Below are 22,190 nucleotides of genomic sequence, written 5' to 3'. Positions count from 1 at the left end.
CGTTGGATATTTAAAAACAAAAACGGACAATTTTGTATAAATTTGGGAAAAGTCGAAAAAAAAGCGTTTAAAAACTCTTGAGGGAAATGCAAATTTTTACAGCTCTTGGCATTGATTTTGCGCTTGCTGTTTTTTTTTCTGGGTCCTCTGTCTATTTTCTTTGGCAACAAAGTTTTGTTTTTCGTTTACTTTTGTGTGTTTGAATTTGCTATGCAAATAGCGGCGGGGCAACGCCTTGTCCGCTCGTCCTGGCCAGATAGCTGCAGCGTTCCGGCAGCGTCATATGTTGGGGGAACCGGGGCGTGAATATGTTAATGTGCCACCAAGAAAATGTTAATGGTAGGTCTTGGCAAATTACATATAGCATGTACTCGGCAGAGTGTCTGTCGCTAATGACGTGGCCTCGATTCCCCGAGGAGCGTGCCCTTGGCTTTAATCCGAGCCATACATTTGCCACTCAACGGGATCTCAATGTTAGTGCACTTCTTCTGCTGCCATTAAGCAAATTACGAATCGAATTGGTAACTCAAATGCTTCCAAGGCCAGCGGAGGGAGGGAGCAGGGAGCAGGGTGGCTTCCGTGGCCCCAGATACATCTACATATGCATCTGCATCTGCATCTGCATCTGCATCTGCTGCCGTTGTGACACACAAAACTCTTGCACACGACTGCACACAAAGCGATTTTCAATTAGAAAGGATTAAGCGGGCGAATTGCACAAGGATTTAAAGGAGAGCAGTGGCGGAGTTATTGAGATGAATTTGTATGCAGGCAGCGAGTGAATGAGGGACTGAACGGTCGACTGAGCACCGAACTGGATGCATCGAGATCCGAAAGCCAGGAGCACAAACAGTCAGCTCGGTATGGGGAAATATATTGCAATGTTATTGATTTATAAGGACAAGAGCTCTTGCCGGGCTTAAATATACTGCTGTATTCAAAGCAAGATGGGAAAAAGTGCGATTATAAGATCGGAATGGCAACAGAAGGCTTTACGAGATGAAAGCGGAAAACAAATCTGTAAGGAAGACTTAGCCAGCGGCAATGGCAAATGGCACAAACACAGCAGAGACTCACAAATGAGGCTGGGCAAATTGGCAATACTCTATCTTTAACGGGAGTAGCACAAAATTCATTGATCATTTTGTTAAATATTTATTGACAAGTATGATAAACGGATACCAATAAATCTAATGATTTTTAAATTAAACTGAGGTTTTTATATAATAATATTAAGTATTATTTTAATTAATAATCTACCGAGATCAATAGAAAGTATAAACGTTTCTATGTAGTTCCATTGTTCTACGTGAGAAAAAGGAAGCTGATGGCGACGAAAAGCAAGAAAGCACAGCCCCCAGATCCTTTCAAGCCTTTCCAACCAGGAGCCCGAGACTCGAATCGACTCGACTCATTGAGTTGCAAATTTCAAATGCACAAAAGTAATGCAGCTCATTTAATTTTCACAATATCCCAGTGCCTTGGCCCGGCCCAGTTGAGTTGCCACTGGAGCATATGCTGCCGGATCAGATCCCGGATCCCCTGCTCCTGCGAGCGAGCGAGTGCCAGTGTGTGTGTGTGTGTGTGTGTGCCAGCACTTCCGTTTCCTCTGCCACGTTGCAGTGGCAGTCGAGCAGTTGCAGCAAATGCCTTACCCTTAACTCCATTCGCTGCCCTTCCCTGTCCTGCCCTTTGTATCACTCTATGCACAATTGCACACGGCAGGGAAAACAAAGCTGCTGGCTCCTGGTGCTCATGGGTGAGTTAAGCGCAAATGGGTCCATGCAGCCCACACACTCGCCCCTCAGCTGGTAATATATTTTGCGGGTCGACTCGGGTCTGGAAGCTCTTTTTTAATGAAATGCGCAACGAATTTTAGTGTCAGTGGGAATTTTCAATTGCTCAAAGTTGTTCATGTTGCAGCTGCAGTTGTTGCAGTTTATGTTTGAGGAGTTTGCCACCGGCAGTTGTCCTTGCAGCCAGGATGAATGCTTTGAATGGGTTAATATTGTATGTATTGGGTTAAACTTAGCACGTGTTATAGAATAGAAACAGCTTGATGGGTTATCTAAGTCTTATAATAACATAATTACGTAAAACAATCATAACATTAGCAGCTGGGGAAATTACTATACTATATTCTAAGTGTTGCATTCAGTGTCCCTTTTCTTTCAGGACTACGCCCTATTTACCTTAATTAGATGCTGTAAGGGCACCTCCTGATTGGGTGGCTTACAACTGGCAACCCAGTTAACCCTTTCATACTGTGCTCCCTTTTGCGTGCGAACTTTACATTTTTTAATAAAACAATTTAAGCACCAGCATCAGGGGGACTGAGGGGCCTCGAGGTTGAGCCGAGGGCGAGGGTGGCGCTTACCTGATATAAACGTAATCTCGCTGAGCATCATCCAGCGGGCGGCAAAGTACAAATGCAACTGCAGGTAGCGCCCCAGGCGATGATGTAATTTGATTGTCACGTCGCGTGCATGATCCAGCACCTGGTCGGGCATGTACGAGAACTGCACGGGCTCCCCGGCGAACTGGCGGCCGCCGATGCTGAAGAACACCTTGGCGTGGACAAACACCTGCAACGACAGTAGCGGAGGGAGACGGCGGATGAGTACCCGTTGGCAGTCACATAGTAGGTGTATGTCTGCCCGTTGGCCTGTGCACACAGAAGGTGTGAGCGGCATAGTAATTAAAGTAATCACACATACTTTATATTTTACGATTTGCGGCAACTTTGGGGACACTATGCTACTGTTGGCCAACTGAAAAAGGTAGCTTAAAAACTCTGTTGATACAACAAAACATCTCTAATAAATATACTAAATATATTACAACTAAATGGGAGCAGTTTGGTGTTTAATCTTATATTAAGGCATCAAGAAATATACCAACTTTAGTTCACGTTTCAAAGGATTAATGATAGTGAAAATAATAGAGTAACCAAAAGTCTTTATTAAATATTGAATTCTTTTGTCCACCCTCTTCTTGTTAATTTTATGCGGCGTTAGTTTGTCGTTGCTACCAATTTTGGGTTCTCAGTTCACTTATGGGTGGAGCACGGAAGTGGCTTGAAATAAATTCAACTTGGTCAGGCAATACTCTTTTTGGGGCCAACCGGATGTGTAAGTGTTGTCTGAGCTGCAGTTGGCAGTTCGAATGGAGCTAATGAGTTGTCGGTCGAAGGTGTTAATGGCCGAGTTTGTGGACTTTGTAAGAGCCAAAAGTTATAAAAGACAGACTTGGGCATGGGTTAAGCCAACAATCGAATGACAATGTCTTGAAAGTGATTTGTAATAATTTAGAATAGTCAATCAAATCAAAGAACAATTGTCGTTATAAGAAGTTTAACTATTTCAAAAATAACTAATTTAGATTAAATAGAAACTGGAAATGAAAGGAAATACATTTAATTAATTTAAAGTGATATATTTATACATACAATTTAAGAATACTTTTCATGAAATGGTATTTTAAGCAAATTAAAATATTATACATTTTCGGTTCATAATAAATCTTTAACAGCATTATAAACTAGCGGTTTTCGATCTCTTTTCATTTAGAAAATTTCCCTGTTTTCACATCGCTTTCTCAGGCTCTCTGCAGATCTCTAATTAACCAAAGTCCACAAGCCATTGGCAGCAGCTTCGCAAACGGCACATAAAATTTCAATTACCACAAATTTGCTCAGACTTTGATTTGTTGCCGACATTCGGAGCGGAGGTGTGGAATGGAGCAGGATGCTGTGGAGGCTCATGAACCCTCAGCATCCGCCTTAATGGAATCTCGGACCAACGGCCCATAATTTACAGAGGCAGCATCTTACTGACGTCGAGGCTCAGTGTCGTCGCTTGCTATAATTCTGATTTTTATGACTTTTCATTACCATTTGCTTTCCCGGAGCTTCGTTACCAAATGCCTCATAAGTCATAAAATTACTTAGAGAGGCTCTGTGGACCAGAGGCGAGGCCACTTTGCGGTCGTGCCGTAAATACTCAAAGTGCCACTTATGATGCATTGATAAGCCTCAAAATTATGCTAATTGCGCTTTAATTATGACACGCGGGTGGCCTCTACCTGGCTCCAAGGCACTCTCACCTGCAATTCTTGTTTGTCTGTGGCTTTATACATATCTCTCGCCAGTCCTCCCTACCTCCAGTTTTAGAGCTGGGACTAGGAGATTAAAGGGGTATATTGAGCTAGTACGAATGTATGCAATAGTTTCATTACAAGTTCATCTCTGGGTGTTATGAGGTCGAGACACTCTTTAACTTGATCCTTACAACAGACAAATACCTGTGGTTCTCTTAATTATTAAGAAGTTTGCGGTATTGTCAATGTGTTTTGGCTTTGAATTGTGTTTATATTGATTAGAAACTTGATAGTGCAATTAATTTAGCATTATTAATTAAGCCCCGAACCAAATATGATTTCCTGATGAAAGTGTTTTCCTTTTATCGAAACATCGGTGCGCTTTGATCCCAACAACTTTATGGATAGTGACAACAAGCAGCGACCTATATATATTTATCAGCTGTGATAGCTGAACACACTGATTAATTTGACACAAATTTGACAAGCCTATTGTCGTAGCGGAAAGGTACGACTACTCATATATTACTTTCACAAATTCAATAGCTCTCGGTCGAAACTCAGCCTTATCTTGCCGATAACATCAACCATGGGTTCATAGAGAATTATTAAACTGTCAGGCAATACTTACAAAAGTCAATAGAAGAAATTTACAACAAATTTATGACATGGCCAGAGTACATCGAGCTAGTAAAAATAATTAAAGATCTAAAGAAAAAATGTGGTTTCAAGAAGATCTTTTTCCTTAGTTCTTTAAGTAAGCTATAAGGGTATGCTATTTATTGATGTTTTCAGGATTCCATTTAAAATTTGATTAATTATATTCAAGTCCAATGAGCATATAATTAAAATTCCCCATTCTTATCTGTCATTGGGCCAATAACTCTGAATGACTTCGAATGTTAACACATTGCCTCAATAATTTGGGTCGATGGACTTGAAAATTGGTTTTGTGCTGCATCAGCTCGGGAGAACTGTTGGGTTGTGGTCTGTGAGGGCTATACTTAAAGAATAAACAAACATTTTTTATACGAATCCGTAGGGAGACCCAGCCTTATGTACATGTGTAAGTTGTTATATATACATATCGGCTCGAATGGTTGTTTACTTTCGATAAAGACCACCACAAGTAAGGTAATTGACTCGATAATGGCAGCACCCAAGCCCGACCCTCCGACCGACCACCCGATCTCCCCCCAATATATATGCACTTATATGTATCTACTCCTGGGCGGAACCGCCGGGCTGAAGTGCCACCTGAGTCGGGAACCACGAGCTCTCGCGTCGCCATATCAATTGCAGTTTGTTTAGGTTCGATTTCGTATTTGGTTTGTTTATAAAAAGCGCTCGTTCTGTCGATTTTATTTTATTATTGCGCTGGTTGGAAGTGGCCGGAGCTGTTTAGCATTTATTTGCTCAGTTTGCCGCCAGTCTGTCTGGCCAGGGATCCCGGTCCGCGGTCGTAGAGCCCCACCCCCGAGCAGTTGTTGGTTTTTACGATTTCCAAACATTGCGCATTCTGTGTTTATATTATTTATTGTTGGCGGGCATATAAAGAGATATTTTTCTGTGCCTCGATCACGCGAAGGATAAGTCCATGAAAATTCTTTTAAATATCTATTAATTCACCTGAACGTCTTTGGAGAACATGTTGTTGGTGTGAATGATGACAGCGCTGAAATTTCGAACAGTCTCAAACTCGAAGGTGATTTCCACGGGCCGTCCCAGCAAAGTATCATTACGCCAGCCAATCCATTCGTAGCCTGCAAAGAAATTGGGAGGGTATTAAGATATTATTATAATTTCATTATAGTTGATGTTATAGGAATATGTTAAAGTGGCCTCACCTTTGCCAAATCCACTGATATCGGTGCGAAAGTTATCCTGGCCCCGCTGGCCATCCACAAGTTGACCCAATCCGTTCACAAAACGATCGCCCTCCTCGTGGCCATCAAAGGTTTTGTCCGACAGATCGATTTCCATGCCCCGCTGCATGCCTTTGGGAATGCTGTAAGATACGACTCCCTCTGCAAATGGGAGTGGGTTACAGATAAAGAAGATATTAAGCGCAAGGCTAAGAGGATTGTGTGTCATACAGGGCGGTGTTTATGATGTCTACATTTCTACACAGAAAACAATTATACTTTATTTATATTCTATATCTATCTTTTTTGTTTGCTAATTCAAAGTACACCTTCTCCTTTAAAAGCTTTACATTACATTCTTTTTAATGCGGTTTGAAATGTTTTATTTAAGGTAAAAAACATCCTAAGGAACATTATTTCTCTGGGTAAATGTAGGCTTTGTAATTATAAGTATATTTTACGACTGGCATCGAATCCGAGCCCGAAGCGAATCAAGTGTCATATGATATAAGGCACTTCACTGTAAATTGAGTACTCAACCAGCTCATAGCTGGGGCAAAGAGCGTGGTATTTGGAAAAAAATAAAAAAATAAAAGAAACTAGCAAAAAAATAAAGTATATACACATATCAGAACCGGTCGCAGAGTTCGTTGCATGCCTGCACATATTTTGAGTGCTCTTTGAAAAGCTAAGCGACATTTTTTTCTGTTGTAAAAATAAAACTAGATTTTGCAGTTATTTGATTCAGTCCTTAACTACATTTAAAATTAATATTAATATGTTAAAAATATGTTTTGATATCTTTTTTTAAGGAAGTCTTTGCACATCCAAAAATATTCCTAATTTCAGCAATTTGAAACCCAAACAACTCGAATATAATGTTCGCCGACTTTCTTTTAAAGCAATTTACTGGGTCGTTTGCCGCTGTAGAGGTGTCTGTTTTTGGCCTCCTAAAGCCACTAACAAGTGCGATTGGCGGATGTGTGGGGGTCAGGGGTCCCGGGCAGGGAGAAGATCGGCAATCTTGGATATAACTTGCAGTGAGGAGGAACGGGGGGGACACCTACCTTCCCAGGCACAGCCGACGATCTCGGCGCGCAAACACACGGTACGATCGTACTGGCTGTAGGGATAGATGCGCACCTTCGACGCAAAGACGCTGGGCTGCAGCACGTTCTCCACCTCGCTATAGGTGTTCGTATTGGCGGGGAGTATCTGCAACGAGAGGAGGCGGGAGGAATTATAAATGGGGGCTGTGCGGGCATGTGTAGGTGGCAAAAAAATAAAAACAAAAGCGTTAAAATTGATTTTCCATTGCTTGCTCACAATAAATCGATGGAACGGCCTCGTGTTGGGGTTCAGTTTGCGTTTCTTCCCGGCTCCGACACCTACGCAATTTTCGACTCTTTCTCTGTCTCCCTCCAAAGATAATTCGCACCTAAATTGTGTGGCTAAAAGTTGTAATATCTTTCTGATCTTGTCCCCCCCCCACCCAAAACCTGGAACCCGGGGCTATTTAGATTGGTATCTGCTAGGCCTGGCCTGGTCGTGATTAATGTGTGAATGGGCTGAGCGCAGAATGTATCGGATTAAGCTTTGTGGAAAGGGGACAGGTCGATGCATTTTATGAAATATTTATCTAGTAAACCTAGCCAATAGAAAAGAGCTTAGATAGCAAAGCAAATATTCTTTAATTCTTGCCGCTTCAATAATAAGTTGTATCTGCATCTTTCTTCTCACCTCTTTGCCTTGATTGCTCTTCCAACGTATCCACTTCTCAAAGCCCGGCCTCCAGTAGTCGAGGACATAGGCCTCGGTGTACTCCTGTCCCTGACCTTTGCCGAAGCGACCCTGGGTGCGAACGGCACTGACCAGATGCACCTGCAGCAGGTCAATCTGCAGATATTCTGTCAGACCGCGCGAGACCATGTGCTTTGGACACCAGGCTCCTCCGTTGTTGTCCACCTTTAGTCTGCAAGGAAAGTAAGTTAAGTCGTTAAATTAATAAGATCTTTTTTTTATGTCGGAAAATAAATAAGTTCCCTCTGTAAATTTAACCCCTCTAAATTGACTGCTTTGGCCACTGTGCAAACAACTCAACTTAACTAGGAGAAACTCAAAGTGTTACTTCGTCTGCATTGCGACATTTTCAATTGTGTAACCTTGCATACTAATAGCTAAGTAGGGCTACTTTGTTGTTGTGTTTTATTTTGTAAAAGCAACCATATCGCATCTAATAAATTAAGGTTCGCAGTTACACCTTGCAATACCCTCAAGTGCAAGGCACGAATTGTTAAATTGTTAAATTGAAACCTTCTCCGCTTTTGCGCAAAGTTGCTCCGGTAAGTGTATACACATCCATTAACCATATAACAGAGCGTTGGGAATGGGGGGGCACCAGGTTCCACACATATCCCTGGCGTGACCTACATTCAGTATGCTCGGTTCAGCTGCATTCTTTCCTCCTTATATTTGCCTGCCACATATGTGTTTGTACGTCATATTTTTTGCAGCCACTTTGCGCCGTTCCTCTTACGCTATTATACGTTAATCGCGGTTTACAACGCTCCAAGTCAGGACAGAGCAGCACAGGGCGAGGACGTTGCGAGGCAGTGAAAGCATCTCCCCTTGTATGCAAAGCAGGCTCAGCGACGCCAAGCTGCCACAGTGTCCTTGCCCCAATCCCAATTCCACCATAGCCCTCCACGGCGAATCTGTATATATTCAGGAATGGGTCGAGTTTTTCAGCATTAATATCAATTTGGTAGTCATAAATCCAATGAGTCGTGCCCTGGGATATGTGACCACGTAGGAGGCGGGGAACCTGACTTTTTCGGCGAAAGGTACTGTTAACAAGCCGAAGAGCTTCTGAACTTTATATAAACTTTAAAATATATATATTTTCGCCGTACTGTTAACAAGCCGAAGAGCTTCTGAACTTTATATAAACTTTAAAATATATATATTTTTGCCAGTTAGTGGTATGTTTTATAAAGTAAATATACTAAAAATTGTTACATTTCTTAAATTGTTTTACAAAATATTGTTCCAGGTATACTCCTCTTTAAAGACCTAACATTATAGTATTTAATAATTAAATGTTTAATATCTGAAGGCTAAAAAAGTAATTGGAAAAATAAAACTAAAAGCAGAAAGCACTTTGAAGTAATCGAAGTGGCAGCAGTGTATTATATAACCGAGTTTTCACTCTAATGATGTCTCCTGCCGTTTATTACCGTTGACATATGGGTCACCTGGGATTTTGCTCTAACTTGAAATGCCGAGCGCCTAAAAGGCTAAGGATGCTCTTATAAAATATATATTCCGCTGCTGGCTGCTTTTTGTGTCGCTTGGAATCACTTTACATTGAGCTCTGGATGGCGGAGATCCTTTCATTAGCTTCGTTTCGCAGGCTCTCTAACGAGCTCGAGCTGAATAACAGCGCGTCATTTAATATCCGAAAACTATTTCGTGGAGTATGCAGGGCGCCAAGCCGGTTCAAAATATGCCGTGCGAAAATGCTGTTTTTATTCTACCTGCTGGGTGCTGTGGTTTCGTTTTACAGCAAATTGTTGAATACTTTGTGGAGCGGCGCCCGGCAGCCAGGACCCCAGCCATTGCCATTGCATACTTTCCGCCGCATACTTTAGGGTGTTATGGTCAGTAGCACCTGCTCCAGGTTCTGAGCCGTGACCAAACCCAAGCTGAAGGCAGCGCAGCAGCACCTTGCCAAGTTTTTTTTTTTTAGGCAAAGCCACTAAAATATGCCATAAAAGGTCTGCAGCTATCGCATAACTGCAGCAAAGGATGTTACGTGCCCCACATCCCTTCGCCCCGAACCCGACTAAGTGGCTGTAATGTTGCACCGAGACACACGCTAACTCGGTCGGGTGTTAGTTTACTTTATGCTCCCAGCGACGCCGGAAACTGGAGCCGAAGCGCACACGCGTGCGGAGATGCAGATACACAGATACTCGGATACAAAGATACCCAGATACACGATACAATGGGTAACTGGGTCCGCCTCGATGGCAGACCTGCCCTAATGGGGAGTTCCGCTCGCTTTTAATAAAAATTCATGGCGCTTTCACTGCTCTGTTCGGTGTACGGTCTCGCACACATTTATTAAGTTAATTATGAAAATAAATGGGTTACTGTTTCGAGTACGGACGGGCCGAAGATTGGGAATTCTCGGCTGTGTGGAAATGGAAAGCAAATGAACGACATTTGTAGAGATAATCAACGCCAGTTTTGCGTGCTAAATTAGTTTAATTAAGAAGTTCTAAGGAAAAAAGCAATGAATTTGTGAAATAATAACGTAGCGGGGATTTCGCAGAGATGCTTGTTTAATAAATGTGGGTTAATTGATATTTTTGGTACCTAACAAACACTTTTATCATATATAAAGAAGAAGCTGTAAGGTGGATCATTTGTTTTATTTAACATTTCACACTTCATTCTCTGTAGATAAGTAGATTTATATAAAATAATTTAAGGTGCTTTATTTTTTGTATAGTGACACCCGAATTTCCTTTTTCTCAACTCCAAATCTTTCAGTTCAACGGAGGACTCTCCATATCCCTATTTTGTCCCGCTTTCACACCCCATGGATGAGTGGCTCTGGATCCACATTATAGCATGCATAGAGACATGGTAATTTCTCCTCTTATTTCATTTCTATGCAGTAGACACTTCCTTCCTCATTACTTATTTAGATTCGCTAACAATATACATTTGTCCCTGCCGCAGAGAGCCCTCGTCCCTATGTTCCCCTAAATTTATTTCGGTTCGCTTTATGCAAAATCTAATTTGCATATGTTTCTGGCTCGGCCCAGGAAGAGGTCCTCAATTGGCTTGTTTTGCTAAGCACAATAAAAACGTTCTTGTCTATGGTGACCCTTTTCGAAGCTTTTCCGCTCTTTTTCGTCCTCGAGCCCAGGTCTATATGATTTTATTTCTTTTGGGATCTTTTCAAGCCGCTCGCAGGAGTCTATATTAAATTTCCCTTGCTGTTTTTTTTTTTGCGCAGCTCCTCGCTAATGAGTTTGAGATTTATGCAGAAGAGGATTTAAAGTTTGCACCTAGAGCAGATACTAGCAAAAAGTTAAGCAGATTCCCAGAAGCTAGTGGGACACGGTCTCAGAACTTGGGCTGCTGTCCTCTTGGCAACTTAACTTTTGCTTTGAGGACCGAAACGTAAGCGGCTTAAATTTTCTTTTTCCGGCGGCGACGACGACGACCTCCTCAACATATGTTACCCCCAGCCCAGCCAAAGCCCATCTAATAGCCTGCCATTGGGGGAAGGGTTGCGCAGGGATTCCGACTCAGATATCTCATTGCCTCGTTTATTTCACCTGAACGAATGGGGGTGAGAAACTTATGCGAAGCTTGTAAAATATTTGCGTTTTCAATTTTGTGCCCCGAATGTGTGTAAGACGCTTAAGGGTTGTCAGACCCACTCATTCCGCCTCGGCGCCCTCGTCCTCGTCCTTATTTATTTTCCATTTAATTTCCAATTCTTTCTTTCAGCGTTTTTAATGGCACTTGATGCAATTAAAATGCCAAGGCAACAGTTCCTTCTGCCAGCGGCTCGTAAGCTACTAAAAATTATTTTTTACGATTGTCATAAAGACGGCTACACATCCGCCCCCGCAACACCACCAATCCCCCCCACTTTTGACGCCTGGCCCAATCAACCCCTTGCCAAAACAATGACGCCTCCTCTCGGTTTCTGGCGCTCCTCGCGGCTGCCAGCGGCCACATCCGAAGCTTTGCCGAGTTTTTAATTAAAAATTCTTTTTTCCTCTGTTGCCAAAATATTTTGGTAAGCTTGCAGTCAAAGGACTGCAGGGGCAATCCTTTAAAAAATTAATTTTCAGCCTCAAATGAGCGTCAGCTGGCTTTAATTGCTCGTTGCCACCTACACACCGAGCGGGAGCAATTGAGGCGGAATGGTGGCGGCGATAGATTGACATTGAATTGAGCTGGAAGTCAAATGCGCAATGAAAGTGCGAATCCCTTTGGGTGGAAAATAAACGGAGTGAGATATGAGCAGCAGTTGTGGGCGAATCTAAACTAATGGGCTGCAAATCTGCTTAATTTTGGCGTTACACAAATAATTTAGTTAGTTTATTGTAATATTAAAGAGCGTGTGTGTGTAGCGAAGAGTGCTTAAGATTTTCAAATTAAAGAGCTCTTTAAATTGTGAGAGATATAAGAATTTTAACGATTCGAGTACCTACTTAGCTTATCATTTTCATATAGGAATACTTTTAATTGTGAAATACCTCCCTCTAATGATAATAGACAGTTTTAAAGGGATTTTGAATCAAATTATGTAGGATCTTCGAAACTTTAACAGAAGTCTGACAGATCATCGCAATGGGAGAACACTGATTAGTTTAATTATCGTATTAACACAAGTTTCCCTGTTTATGGAAAAACCTGTTTATGGAAAAATTAAAATTACAATATTGATTTTATGCCCTGTTGTGATACATCAAGATGATGGCTATCGATATAAAACTCAAAATGTTCACGTGCATGTTATGGCCCGGGTAAAACACAAATATAGAGCTCTTGGGTGGCAGTACATTAGGTTCGTATAACGAAATTGTATTTTTTATTATCGCCTCTGTCGTTCTCTTTGATTTTGAGCCACTTGGTTAACGGACTTTAAAGAATGTCATAAATTTATGCAAGCATACCTTTGTCTCTCCGCATCCGCCCCTTTACCTATCGCTCTTCCTTGCTATCGTAACCCACATTAGAAGGAGGCGAAACCTCTGTGCACGTCGTCTTCTCTTCAGCCCCAGCATAATGGCTTTTGTGTTATGCTTTTATGATTGAAGTGAAAACAAAAGGAGGTAGGCGGGGGCTCCGGTCGAGGTTGTCCTCAACCCTTGCACGTCACAAAGAGCCTGCCTGCCTTGGTGTGGTGAGCGCTCGTGTTGTGTGTGTGGCCTATCGATTTTCCCTTCGGCCATAAAACGCTAATGGCCGACTTCACGTCGACCCAAACGTCTTCCTGCTCCCTACTCCCTACTGCTAGAAGCTGCTGTCGCCATTTTGCTTTTCATATTTTCCATTGAACTTTAAGCCGACATCTCCATTTATTGCTGTTGCTGCTGCTGCTGCTGCTGTTGCTGTTCCTATTGCTGTGACCGCCATATTGCTGTTGTTGCTACGCCTTTAGCCTGAGCCGCAGTCGCCATTTTTATTGTCATCCTTTCCGCCGTCGCCGCTCTGCGTGTTTGCCATTTTTCCTCCATTCTTTCTAGGTTTTCGCCTTGCAATTTCCACTTGACACAATGGCACACAAAATGCAAAACTCCCCCACTGCCATTTTCCACAGCCACCTCACGTCCCGCATCCGCACTGTTGTCTGTTGAATGTTGTATGTCGGCTGCTAAAGTGTTGGCGGCTTGCATTTGTATTGTGTACTTTTCCTTGTTTTATTTTTCCTCCTTTCGCTTGAGCCAGAGCTGTCCTCTGCATGTCATTTTCCATTTTCTCCCCATTTACTTTTGCTGCTTTTTGGCAGCTGCTTTCCCAGCGTTGCAAGTCGGCTTTCAGCTGATTCTCCGGCGCTTCTGCCCCGTTCCTTAAGCCGGTTCTTCTTTCTTTCATTCTTTCTGAAGTCATTATTGTCGGGGACGCAATAACTGTGACAAAGTCATCTTCTGTGGTCGCATCTTGACGGAGGCGCCACCCCTCAAAGAGTTTCCTTTGGCCATTGTTGCTCCGGCTGGCGCGTGACTTTTGTTTAATGGCTGTCATATTTTGCAATTGTTGAGCTGCTGCTGGTGCCGGGGGGTTTGGCGCAGGAATTGTCCTCGTAACTAGGTGGCCGACACAAAAGATTCCTGCTGCCTAAGACATCCCTCCGAAGCCAATTTGGACCACCACGAAAGCCCCACCCGTCCACCTGTCCATCTGGTGTTGCGTTAGACTGGCGGTCAATGCAATTCAAGTGCTCGGTTTATTTTTATCGCACTTCAAGTGCTCTGAGCCAGCAAATTGTCTGGCGCGCAGGCGTAACCAGCAGCCACAAAGGTGGCTTTCGTCGGCTGGTTAAATTTAAATAGCCGCGGCAAATACCCGCAATGTTTGCCCCGGGTAATTGAAAGGCAAACAGAAGACCAGAAACCCGGCAAGCCGAAGAGTGCGCATGCGCAGCCCCGTTTCCTGGGACGATCTACCGGACGACTCAATCGAGGCCCGCGAGTCTTGCGGCTCTTTGCCTTACCCTCGCACAGTTGTCGCCGTGTTGACAGAAGACGTTTTCTCTGCAGCCAGCCTGTAACTGCAACATAGCTGGCGAAACTAGAAGAGCTAACACACAGTTACAGCTTCTTGTCTATTTTTATTTGGTAAAGAGCTACGCATGGGAGTCTCACCGAAAGGTATCTCTATATAAATGCTTATTTAAACAGCTGCAGGTGCTCCACTCCGATGGCTTCCAGTTTCAAGATTCGTGTTAAGTCGGAGCAAAAGATAATTGAGATATGCAAGTTAAAAGGCTTTCTTTCAACATGTGTGAAAATAACTACTTAAACTGGCGTACTAAGAAGATTTTATTTGGTAACAATGTAACTTTTAGTTTGGAAATAAAATGTCGAGAAAATTTACTCACAAGAACACATTTTTATTTGTTCCTTAAATTTCCACAAGCTGTAAAGCATTTCATTCTTAGTTGAAAAATAAAGCTGGCTGCCTGTATTCGTTAGCTTAGCCAGGTAAAAGAATTCCTAACGTTTCTGACGAAATATAAAGAAAATCTTTTTAATAAATGCAATTAATAAAGCATGTTCACATCCTTGGGCCTATCTACGCAGGATTCCCTTGGTGGTGACCTGTAGTTGTGTGCTCTTTATTTAATTACGCTGGGAAAATGTGAGTTTATTGAATTAAATGGTGCGCAAGGTCCATGGGCAAAGATTTAAATTGCCTACCGTCGTGATATCGATTTAAGGACCCAAATCAATGCCAAAGATGTCGGCGGATAATGTGTGGCAATGGAGAAATTCAATAAAATGTTATAAATAATTCAATAATTCAGCTCGAATGAAATATGTATGCAATGCGGAGAAACTTTTCCGAGCGGAGAACAGTGGGTAAAAATAGCTACTATGAACTGTAATAAATTTATATTCTTCTGAAATAAAATTAAACATAAACTATTTGTTGTTTTTAAGGTAAAGGCACATATACGTTTAAGGTTTTCGTAGCACTCCTTGCTCCAGAATTTTGTGTTCTGAATTCAATGATTTTAGCCCTTTTCAACTGACTTGTCCCACTGTGCGAAGCTTGCTAACGATAATCAATGTACGAAAAATGCCAAACCGTTATCAAAACTCGAATCCGATGAGGCAAACAGCCAAGCACAGGCCTTAAATCATAAAAATTGACTCATTTGTAACATAAAAAGCACATTAACACATTAGGAGACCTCCAACCATTTGTCGGGGTTGAATGCTGCGCTTGGGAATGGGGCTATGGGGGATGTTTGGATATTTTTTCTGTTTGGCTCTTAGGGATATGCTGACAGCTGAAGCGAAACAATGCCGAGATTCAATTGAACCATTTCCAAGAAAAGTGTTGGAAACTAGCGGCAAGATTCTTAAAAGCGAATAGAAAATGTACAAAATTCATGAACATCGTGATTTCTTTTAAGACTTTAATATTATCCTCGGTTACAGAGCAAGTTTTTGAAAGATTTTTAGACACCACAAACGCTTAAGTATTCAATTTACAGATAAGTTAATTACCTTATTTTGTATGGTTATTATATAACTTATTATTAACAAGTATTTTTCAATTGTCAATTAGTTTACTCTAGTGCCGATGCTTTTCTTGGTAACTTCCATTAACGTGACATTAAATTATAATATCTTTACTCATAGTCTGTATAAATTCAACACATACTAGTGATGAAAGCAATAGGTAATCTTCTTACATCGACAAAAGTCAACTTTTCGATTGACGAATGGCCGGAGTGAAGCATTTATTGGGCTCGTGACTGGCACGCTGCCACCTCTAACCCAGGGACGCACAGACAACACGCAGCAATCAATTCAATCGGGCCGACATTAAGCACCGAGGGTAGCTGGGAAAAGGCGAAAAACCAAATCAAACATTAATGCAATAAAATGGAAAACGCGTTAACAGCGATTGCCTCGGTGGCCGAAGCTGGCAGCCAGCTGGCAGCACATCGCAATCAGTGCTAGGTCCACGCAGGAGCTGCGGGTCCTGCCCGGGATTGGGACTGGGATTGGGCGGGGGCCTAAGAGCAGACTATGCCGAAAGCGAAAATCAATGCCACTGACAGGCGAGAGCCCCCCAAAAGCGACTAAGTGAGCGACAGCCGCCGACGAGTGAGCAACAATGGAAGGTGAATTTGATAAGTGGCGAGGGTTTGGGTTGGGTGTGTGTATGTATGTGCGTTTGGGGGTGTGCCAGTCCCAGTTGTTGTGGCCTGGCAACATGGCTGACTTTGGCAGGGAGGAAATGCAGCGCCTAATGCGGCAATTAGAGGTGGGGCTTTCTGGGCGTTGAGGGACCATCACAAAGGATTCGATCCGAAAGGTGTATAGAGTTCAGAGGCGGAACTAACATATACCTCGAGAACAAGGAAATGGTTTGCGGTTCACTAATTGGAGGAGTTGCAAAAGCTCTGTTTGACCGGACTCCCCGCTGATTGGAGTACCATTACATGCGGACTTTCTGCCTTTGGGTGTTTTGTTTAAAGTTCGTGAATAGTTCAATAGTTCGATTACTAAGGAAAGTATCTGTGAAATTAGCTGAGTAAATGTTAAAACAAGTATAAATAAATATTTTACAGAATATTTCATTTACAAATGTTGTATAGTGTATATCAGTTTATATCATTTATAAAAGTTATCCCACTTCTAATGGAATCCACTGTCGAATAATGCCCTCAAGATGTTGACCCTCAAAGTTTAATCTCACCTGCTACCAGGCTTCGGTGGAGCGGCACTGATTAATAAAGTTAAATGACTTATAAGTCCATTAAGCAAACTTCTGTAGTCTGGCGTATGGGAGAAACGCCAAAGAAATTAGCGAGCCAACGGGAGGAAATTGGGGAAAAAGAAAAGCAAAGCAACTTTACAAGTCTGCAACTGATTGAAATACGTATCGGAGAAACGGGGGTTTTGGGAAAGCAGTTGAAAAGGAAAAAGTACGTATAATGTGATGGCAGCTTAGCATGCAATAAGCAGCAAGTTATTGACCCATTTGGTTTATGTACCGTTAAGGGAAAATCAAAGAACTGACGGAGCTCGGAGAAGGCCATACCCCAGCCAGACCCTTCTATTGTTTTCCCATTCCCGTAATGACAGTGTGAAATCAAAAATCATTGCATTCTCGATTCAAGTTTTTGCCGGAAAGCTGTGAGAACTCGAAAGCTGCATTTCATATGCGCCAACGCACAAAACCACAAAAGCAAAAGGAAACTTTCCTCCACAGAAACTTACAACGATTTGCAATCAGTTCGGGGACAGCCAGGGTTGGGGGTGTCACCTCAGAATCAGAATCACGTCGAGAGTCAAAGTCAATGTGAATGCGACCAAATGTTAATGTCGGCTCAAGTTGGAGTTTGTCTGCCAGTGGAGTTCAAGGGAATATTCGATTTGCGGAGAAGCGAAAATGCAGACCAGTACAGATTGAATGGAGTTTGTTTCTTTTTCTAGACTTTTTCTTAGCTGAAAATCGATTATTATTTGGACTAAGTAAATAAATAAAGTCACTGATAGATATAAATGCTTTAAAAAGGTTGCTTATGTATATATTTAACAGTGAGGGAGACCCATAGGGTTATATAATTCAAAAACTACTATAGCTGATTGGCCAAGGCATTGCTCTTCCCTAAAGTAGAATGTGAAAAAGCAAACATCAATAAGTGTTTCCCCTTTTTTAGAAGCCGTCAAGTTTTAGGGAACATATTTCCGCGCCACCGACTTTGCCCAAATTGCTTCAATTATCCCCGGCTACTGCCAAACAACAGCAGCTTGCACTTCCCATACATATACACACTTTGTTGAATGTATGTAGTTCGCAACTGGCAGGGAAAATTTATGTGTAGCCTACATTTAGGCACTGGCAGCGTAGGGTCCGTGATGCCTGTCGAAAATAACTCAGCGATCAAAAATGCCTGCCTGCCATGGGGGAGTGAGCGACAGAGTGAGTCGCATATTTTCATTAGGAGACATCCATCAAAATTCACGCATGAATATGGACTTCTCATGCTCGCCCGAACGCAATGAATCCCGCACATTGTCATTTCCCACCTGGAAAAATGAAAAAAATAGAGCCGAATATCGCTGGATATAGCTTTATAGTCGTAGAATACGCGCGCGGGGGCTAAGTGGAAGAAGTGAAACGAAAATAGGCAAAGAGTTTTTGGTCACGTAAGGCTCATAAAGAATGCCGATGGCATAATTTGCACTCTGGCTTTAGTTTCGCTTTTGTTTCCCCAATCCGAGGCCCTGAAAGTAGGCTACCAAGGTAATAAGTTTCATCGACTCTTGTAGTGCTGCCAAGTGGGCCGAAGGCACGCTATAAATCTTGCACAAGCGGAACTTAAAAACCAACTTTAACCCCTTGAATATTCCCCGCCGCGAACTTTTTCATTTATCATGCCGAGGAGAGAGTGAATTTTCCCCAACTGCTGTCCCTGTCGCTGTCCCTGTGTCTCTCATGTGAAGCAACCTTTTTCATTTGTAATAAAATTCATATGACTTTGGCGCATGTTTAACGTAAAGCCCACCTCATCGATGGGAGCGAAGGGATGCGGGAGCGGATGCGGATGCGGGTGTGGGGCCATCATTAGGCTCGGGCACGCACATTCCCGTTACTCGGATCGCACCGCACCGCAATCTTTTGCCGGCAGAGGGCGCCACATGCAAAACGCCATGTGTGACATTTTTACTACCAAACATTTGTTTTGCGCACCGGAGCGGCTGTCCCTTTGAGTGTGTGCGAGTGTATGAGAGAGTGTGTGTGGCTGAGAGGGGGGACTGGGTTATATAGGAAGGGGGGTTCGTGGAGCAGTTGGGGCAGTCAACACGTACCACGGCACCGTGGTCGCCTGCCTGTCGTTTGCCTGTCGCTGGTCGCTTTTCTGTTGACTTTGCATAATTTTATTGCTTTTCTTTTATTTTTATGCGAGGTCTTTCCCTTTCCCTTTCTTCCCTGCTCTCCCCTCCACTCCCCTCCTAGTGCCCCGGAGCCGATATTGACATTATAATCAATATTTCTGTTACTCCGGTCGTATACTTATTTTGCTGGGGCCGCTTCTGGCGTGCGCTCGCATTTTCCTTCCGTTGTCTGGTGTTGTTTTGTATATTATTAGGGGAGTCCCCCACTCCCTCTGCTCTACTTTCGGTTCGATCTAAATGAGGGTATTCGGGGAACCATTATGGAATGGAACATATATGTTTGAAAGATGTGTAACTCAAAAATCGTGACTCTCCGATTGACTTCTAGGAAGTGGTCCCGCATTGTTTACTGATTTCATGCTGCTTTGGAGCCAATTTTAAAATAGTCTTCTCTTTGGCTGATTTGCAAATCTTTCATTCGAAGTTCTATATTTGATTGCTGGCTGAGAAGGCCTGAAGTTTGAAAGATTTGTATAAACATTGAAAAAATGTTTATAAATCTGGTGGAGTTCTCTGCGATCTAAAAATTATGAGGAGTCCTTCAGAAATCAAAAACATTATTAAAATTACAAAAAAAAATAAACATTGTCTTAATATAATTGTGAAAACCTCACTAGAAATCCTAGGTAGTATTTGCCAAACTTCTTTCGCCACAACGTTAGGCCAAAGCATCATTTAAATTTTTATCGCATACATATTACCCTCAAATATTGTCCCAAAAGTTCTATTTTATGGCTTGTTTTGTTTCCGGCTAACGAAATATAAAAGAAAAACTTTGCCAATGTTGTTTGCTTTGCTTTGCTGAGTTTGTTTTTGACAATATTCTGCGGCTGAGGGACATTCTGGAAATTATTTAAGTGCCTCATAAAAAATGTTTATATGTGTGCTTGTGTGTGTGGGATGAGTTTATGACGGAGCGTACGACAGTATGCATTATATATTCATGATCTGGTGTGTGCCTGGTCAGCCCTTGACTTTCTAAATAATTACCAGGGAATTTTTCCCCTTTTCACGGATGAAGATAAATCAGGAAAAGACTCCTTTCCCGCTCGTCGTGGCGAGCAAATAAACGTCAGCAAAGTATAATGTGGCCATAAGTTGTATCATTATTCTCGATGTGGATGTAAAATGTTTGCACATGTTGTTGCCCGAATGATTGTCGTTGTTGTGCTTTAATTTATGTCATTTGTGTGTTCGGCTTGTTTCTGTTTCTTTTCGGACGCAAATGACATAAAGGCATTTAAACACGCCATAAAATAATTCATAATAATAATTTCCATGTACACGCAGGAAACAAGGGAATGTCTTATGTGTATGTGGTAAGAGCGCACACTGGCGTATTCATATTCGTCATATTATGAGTCAAATTTTAATGGATGATTGCTGTTTATCATTTCCAGTCGACATCGGGTGACACGTGTGTGTGCGATGATTTCTGGTGTTGTGTGTTTCAGAGCTTAAACCGGAATGAGGAAGTTCACTTGGTCGATGGCTTCAAGTCAACGAACTTCTAATCACAGAAACTGGGTTAATTGAAGCCCCCCTGTCTCTGACACTTACCTGGCATGCTGTGGACCCACATTCCCCATGTCGTGGGCCGAACTAGCCGTTATCTGGAAGTCCGCAATGGCGCCGGACTCCATGCCCAGGGGCTGCTTGCAGGTTCCTAAAATGACAAAACACATTTGTTAAATGATGCAACCGAATCTCTGTAAGTAAGACTAAGTTTCAAGATGAGAAATCACCCCTCATTTGGCTGAGATATTCGAGCGAAGAAAACAATGGAAAATCAAATCAAATCGGAAATCAAATCAAAAAAGACTCCTCTTAACCTGTCCAACCGAATTCATAAATTAATTAAAGACGCGGCCGGACAAGCGAAGCAAATGGGAAAGCAGATACATTCTGCTATCGTTTCAGCAACTCAATTTCCATTCGCCATCAATCTGTGAGAACGCATGAAAAGCGCAATTATCATCTCCACTCTTCCCACCACCACTCGAAGAATGATGGGCTCCGGCCCCCAAGGGACCGCGAAAGGGTCATGAATAGGTCGTTGAGACACAGCCGTCATCATCATCATCATCCCCCCGCCGCTTGCGCTTCCACAAAATATCAAGAATATTATCATTCAGTGAATAATTAGATGCAATCAGTCAGTGCTTAAGCACCATAAGTCAAAGCCACTCGGGCACCGCCAAGGAAAACTAGACAAAGGTCAGGCCCGGCCCCGCTCCCCAGAAAGGCTGCCTGGCTGGCTGACTGGCCCTTGAAAGCCCAATCGCGCCATCTGCAGATATGGATACTCGCAACGACCCTTCTAGCAGTTTCATCTCTCGGGTCATCGAAGATCTTGAGGACTCAAGACTTGGGCTCCAGAAAAGGCCTCGAGTGTGCGAGAGCTGCTCAAGAAATTCTGCTTTGAAAAGCTTGCAATGGATCTCGGAAAGCGAATAATCAAGTTGTTTGGGGAGAAGAAACTACTTCTGAGTACAAAAAACGATTACACAGGGTCTAAAGACTAACTTATATGAAACAGTTTATAATTAACACAAAAATATTATACATTAGCGATGACTAACTAAGTGTCTTCCCTTTGACAAAGTGTCTTTGCTAATATTTATGTGCTAGGCACCTCCCACTGGCCCCCTAAAGGTCAGCTCCTCTAGCTTTTCCCTAGACATTCTTTCCACAGTTCTGAAAACTCATTTTGGCAAAACGCAATTGCTTAATTAAGTACAGACAGCTACAACTTTGAAAGTAAATTGTTGCAATCACTCAACAGTGGAGCCCCGCCGGGGAACCCCCATATTTACATTACGCCCATGACATATTGATGCCCATAAATTAGTTTTAATTATTGAAAAAGAAACTGAGCAGTAAATGAGGGAAAAACTAACAGCAAAAGCAGTGGTATTGGGAAATTGATCGATGATCCCGTGATGGTTTCTCGCTATTCAATTATGGGAATGGAGCATCGTCTCTGGAGAACGGGATGCTGATTACCCGCCCAAATCAAAGGCGATGGCCTGGAGAATGCTCGGTGGCT

The 22,190-nt window shown here is 42.6% G+C and overlaps 1 protein-coding gene across 1 annotated transcript in view; it reads right to left on the bottom strand.

The window, feature by feature from the left end:
* The window catches only part of Ddr (discoidin domain-containing receptor 2), a 95,077-nt gene that overhangs the window by 45,990 nt on the left and 26,897 nt on the right, over positions 1-22,190 (bottom strand). Inside the window, exons 3-8 of the mRNA XM_070289045.1 lie at positions 20,702-20,807; positions 7,704-7,935; positions 7,031-7,178; positions 5,946-6,125; positions 5,728-5,861; positions 2,378-2,585 (exon numbers count right to left, since the gene is read on the bottom strand). Coding sequence (XP_070145146.1) covers positions 2,378-2,585; positions 5,728-5,861; positions 5,946-6,125; positions 7,031-7,178; positions 7,704-7,935; positions 20,702-20,807 — 1,008 coding nt within the window. The remainder of the gene's footprint in view (positions 1-2,377; positions 2,586-5,727; positions 5,862-5,945; positions 6,126-7,030; positions 7,179-7,703; positions 7,936-20,701; positions 20,808-22,190) is intronic.

This window comes from Drosophila kikkawai, chromosome 2L (assembly GCF_030179895.1).
Source record: "Drosophila kikkawai strain 14028-0561.14 chromosome 2L, DkikHiC1v2, whole genome shotgun sequence".
Taxonomy (NCBI): Eukaryota; Metazoa; Arthropoda; class Insecta; order Diptera; family Drosophilidae; genus Drosophila; species Drosophila kikkawai.
This window is presented reverse-complemented; position numbering and strand designations above follow the sequence as displayed.